We start from the raw sequence: 5,328 nt of genomic DNA on the forward strand, positions 1-5,328 counted from the left end.
TTTAACATCTAAGGTAAAAATGCAAAGCTATATGGCTTCTCTATCCTGGACCTAACTCAAATCCACCATCTTATCCTTAGGGTGAGAATAGACTTCCCTTTCCAACTTTTTTTCAAGCTGGTTTCTGTTAGCTAAATACAAAGTCAAAACAAATTATCATAAATTCGAAAAGAAGCAATAATTGGAAAATGATGCATCCACTCTCAGTACAAAGAACCAGATTTCAACAAAGCAAATAAAAATGCTATTTTTTGACATGTGAACATATTCTGAAGAATATTTCAATATACTGAGTGATAAACTATTCAACATAAGGCTGGATCACTATGAGTTGACCAAAGAGAGAGAGAGAGAGAGAGAGAGAGCGCGCGAGCGAGAGCGAGCCCAGCCGGTGTGGCTCAGTGGTTGAACATCAACCTATGAACCAAGAAATCATGATTCAATTCCAGTCAGGACACATGCCCAGGTTGCATGCAGGCTCTATCCCCAGTACGGGGCAAGCAGGAGGCAACTGATCAATGATTCTCTCATCATTGATGTCTATGTCTGTCTGTCTGTCTCTCTCTTTCTCTCCCCGTTCCTCTCTGAAATCAAAAAAATATATATTTAAAAAAAAATCTACCAGCATACAATACTTACTTAAAAGTAAAGGTATCAGCAGAGCAAAATCTCAAAGAAATACATAAAATATGCACACATGTTCATTCAAGGCTTTCTGTACCAACAGCCAGCACTCTTTCAAGTAAGCCTCTCTATACAGGGGTAAGTTTACAGTTCATTGTGACATTCTTTTGAGTTAATAAAGCTATTGTAATAATCATAACCTGCATGTCTTTTCCATATGAAAACCATGAGCCTACTTTTGCCAATCTCTGTATTTGGGAACAGAGATGCAAAACTGCTTCCCAAGAGTCCTCTGGGTTTGTCCTCTGGAAAAAGCTGGTTTCTCCCAACCATCAGGTACAGAGATGAGTTCTGATTCATCTACAGGAAAAAATTACACATCAGATTTTAACCTACTTTTGGACATTTATACGCATACATTTACAAAGCTTCCAAAACTCCCTTTGCATTTCCTTTTCCTATGCTTTTTAGATTACTCAGCAGTCGAAGAACAGGCCTCTACCATTACCAACACACTATTAAAACTACTTGTACACATTTCCGTGGTTACATAAAGCAAAGTGCCTTAAGGGCGAGACCCAACTTGGATCCACACTAATTAGCATACACCTGACAGACAGTGGTACTCAAGTAACTCCCACTGCACTACACCATGTCAGAGCTGAAGACTCAAATACCATTTTGTTTACAAGGCTATTCTAAATGTAAGTAACCTTTCAACTTTTACTGAAGGGAAGCCTGAGTATGTGTGTGTATATACTATGTTTGCATGTTTATGCAGGTGCATAAAACTTTTAAAAGCTGATTCTCTGGCCTGGCTGGCTTGGCTCAGTGGTTGAGCATCAACCCATGAACCAGGAGGTCACAGTTCCATTCCAGTCAGGGCACATACCCGGTTGTGGGCTTGATCCCCATGTGGGGTGTGCAGGAAGCAGCCGATCAATGATTCTTTCTCATCATTGATGTTTCTACCTCTCCTTTCCTCTCTGACATCAATTTAAAAAATATATATTTTTTTTTAAAAAAAAAGCTGATACTCTGGTGTACACCCTCTCTCCTTTCCTCTCTGACATCAATTTAAAAAATATTTTTTTTTTAAAAAAAAAGCTGATACTCTGGTGTACACTTTCACTTAATAATCACTGGTATAGGGTTTCAGGTTTCCTACAGTTTTCATGAGCCTTATTTCTGTATACTCTTCATAACAACTATGAAAGGTAGGAAGAACCACTATTATTTTTCCCACTTTATAGAAGACATTCAGTCTAAAAAGATTAGTGGCTTGCCTAAGGGGACATAAAGGTCCTCCTTTCATTAAAACAAAATGCTTCTGGCGGGCCATAAATTATCTTTCATATCATTTATTGAAACGCCTGGATGTTAGGAACCTCTTAAATCCAATAGCTATAACTTATATCCGTACGACTCAAAGGTAAGGTTCATAGGCCTGCAGCATGAGCATAAGCTGCAGGTGTTGGAAATGCAGTTGTTGGCCTCCAGCCCAGACCTGCTGAATCTGAATGTCCTCACCCATGTCTGTGTCCTTTACCATCAGCCCTTAACTCAAATACAGACCAATCTCCTATCCACGGCATCCCTCATTTGGCCAACGACTTCCAGCCATCGCCGCGGTCTAAGGTGTGCCCTCCGCAATTTCTTAGCCATCATGTTACCAAAGACGAAGTCCGCAACACCTGCGCTTCTGGGAGCCTTTAGCAGAAGCGATTATTAGGAACACCTGACCGACACCATATCCGCCAGACGGTTCCGCAGGCCCGGCCAATACCCCTAAAAACCAGCTCTTATAGGGACTCAACTTCAGAGAACAGACCCGAGGCGGCGTCACACGATCGCAACTGAACCTCCACACCCGGGCTTCGGTGCTCACACCACCTTACCTCGGTTCTCCTGCTTCTGCTTCTGGTTACGAAATTCACTCTTCCCAGCCGCCGAGGCTGGCCCGTTCGCCATGGAGGTCGCCATCTTGGAACTGCTTCCGGTGTTAACGGAAGTGGAACGGTTCTTAAATCCTTCCGGCTAAAACTCCCGGTACTCACAATGAGTGCCGTAGAACTCAGACGAGGAGATCTGCGCAGTCTCCGTGCGTGCCCTCGCTAGAATCCCGCGGATTTGTGTAATTAAGGCCTTTCTCAAGTTGCCAATGGAGAGTCAGGGACTTCTTTTTCAGGGTGCACCGAAACCACGGAGTTTGCCTGCATGCTGGGAATTGTAGTTTAGCATTGTAAGTTGGCGATGGGTTCCGTCTGTATTTTTCCCATGGCCTCAGAGTCCAACCCGGGAGGACGCACTCCAGGGTTTGGCCGCAGAGTGCTAAGTGACTATCACTGATGTCACTCCTTTGATAAATACTTATATGATAGTCACATAGGTGGTTGGCGAGGAGAAGGTACTAATATGAGAATATATGGATCTCAATGGCAGGAAGTGACAGTAATAACTCCCATTTATTATGAGATTACTTTGTACAAGGTATGTTATGTGCATATATCTAGTCCTTAAATCCAAAGTTATAAAGTGAGAAACTAAAGTTAAAACAAAGCAAGATTGATACTTTTTATGGAAGGTAAGTTTTCAAAGTCCTTGTTTCTGATGGTGATTTTCTAGGGTCTTGATATATCTCTAAGTCAACAGGACAGTAACTAAGAAGCACTTCTGAAGTATTCACTTCGGCCCAGCGGTTCTCAACCTGTGGGTCGCGGCCCCTGAAAATACATCCTGCATATCAGATATTTACATTACGATCCATAACAGTAGCAAAATTACAGTTATGAAGTAGCAACGAAAATAATTTTATGGTTGGGTCACAACATGAGGAACTGCATTAAAGGGTCGCGGCATTAAGAAGGTTGAGAACCACTGGAAGATTTCCCACCCTGACCCCACGCTACCCCTACACTGCATATTAGCTGACCTCAAGATGTGAGGTTCACCACTACTACAAATCTTTACGCTTCTAGGAATCTGAAAATTCTTAGACTCGCTACAGATAACACTTCTTTTGATGATTGGTCTTGTTGCTCGCCATTTAAAATGTTTTCTGCAGCACAAATAGAAGAAGTCTTTGATAGGCTGAATTCCTCTCTTCAGTGAAATGGGAAAAGAATGATCTGAAATCCACCCTTGTGGATTTTATCGTCTATAAAAGATTTTCAGGAGGTACGTGTAGAAAACAAATTGTTACTTAGGGACAGAAGATCCCAAGACATGATTATGTTAAGATTTTTGCTTTTATCCTATGTCTTATAGGCAGTGAATTTATCCCAATATTCTTACAATTTGCTAAAAAAAAATTTTACAAAGCCCTATAATAGAATAAATAGCAGATGAAAGTTATAAAGTGAGAAGCAATTCCTTCAATGTTCCCAGAAAAACCTAGCAGTGAGATAGACTTCAAATCCAGACAGTCTGACCATTAGTAGCTCTGGTACAAGGAGGGCTGGGTGTTTAGCCTCACAGCTTTGGGACTTCAGCTGCAACAGCACCAGATCTCTGGGTCTCCAGCCTGCTGGCCCACCCTGAAGATTTTGGACTTTCCAGCCCCCCATAATCATGTGAATATACTCTCTCTATTGTTTCTCTGGAGAAACCTGACCAATAAAGAACAAATCCAAATGGTTGAAAATCATATTACACTGTCACGCCCTGACTGGTTTGGCTTAGTGGATAGAGCGTCAGCCTGCGGACTGAAAGTTCCCAGGTTCGATTCCCGTCAGGGGCATGTACCTTGGTTGCGGGCACATCCCCAGTGGGAGGTGTGCAGGAGTCAGCTGATCGATGTTTCTCTCTCATCGATGTTTCTAACTCTCTATCCCTCTCCCTTCCTCTCTGTAAAAAAATCAATAAAATATATTTTTAAAAAAGAAGAATGAAGAGTACCTCAGTTTCAGATTACACTGTCAGAAAAGCATAGAGATATAACAATACTACTTTTCACCCACCAGATTGGCAAAAAACAAGTAATAAAAAAATATTTTTTAATGATAATCTGCTGGAGGAAAGAGCAGCCTTAGACAGTCTGGTAGAAATGTAAACTGTTACTGTCTTTTTGCAAAGTAATCTATCAATATAAAAATATATATATCCTTCCATAATCATGTTGTTGCTGGAAAACTGTCAACTAGAAATAAAGCACCATTCCATTAGGACGTATGTACAATTGTGTTGATTTCTGTCTTGTATAGAAGTAGTTCAGGCCCTAGTCGGTTTGGTTCAGGGGATAGAGCATCAGCCGCACACTGAAGGGTGCCAGGTTTGATTCTGGTCAAGGGCATGTACCTCAGTTTCAGGCTCAATCCCCAGCTCTGGTCTGGGCTCATGTGGGGGCAACTAATCAATGTTTCTCTTTCACTCGATGTTTCTCTCTCTCTCTCTCTCTCTCTCTCTCTCTCTCTCTCTCTCTCTCGATGGAAAAATATCCTCAATTGAGGATTAACAACAACAACAAAAAGAAGTAGTTCAGTGAAAGGTACTTTGGAGCCACACTGATAGTTTAGTGCCTACTGGCTATGTAGGCCTGGGCAAATTTTCACCCACCCCTATTCAGTTTCCTACAACGGAGAGAATAACTTTAACTCAGTGACTTTATACATGTAAATTGCTTTAAAAAAGTGATTTACATATGGAACACACTCGGTAGATATTAGCTATTATTTATAGTGGCAAAAAATAAAAGCATCTTGACTA

General features: G+C 41.4%; 1 protein-coding gene across 1 annotated transcript in view; it reads right to left on the reverse strand.

Annotated features, from left to right (window-relative positions):
- The window catches only part of KRR1 (KRR1, small subunit (SSU) processome component, homolog (yeast)), a 6,946-nt gene extending 3,606 nt beyond the window's left edge, over positions 1 to 3,340 (reverse strand). Inside the window, 4 exon segments of the mRNA XM_014531672.1 lie at positions 698 to 758; positions 878 to 931; positions 933 to 984; positions 2,523 to 3,340. Of these exon segments, the coding sequence (XP_014387158.1) occupies positions 698 to 758; positions 878 to 931; positions 933 to 984; positions 2,523 to 2,607 (252 nt within the window). The 5' untranslated portion in view covers positions 2,608 to 3,340.
- Positions 3,341 to 5,328: the final 1,988 nt, after the last annotated feature.

This window comes from Myotis brandtii, unplaced genomic scaffold (assembly GCF_000412655.1).
Source record: "Myotis brandtii unplaced genomic scaffold, ASM41265v1 scaffold82, whole genome shotgun sequence".
Taxonomy (NCBI): Eukaryota; Metazoa; Chordata; class Mammalia; order Chiroptera; family Vespertilionidae; genus Myotis; species Myotis brandtii.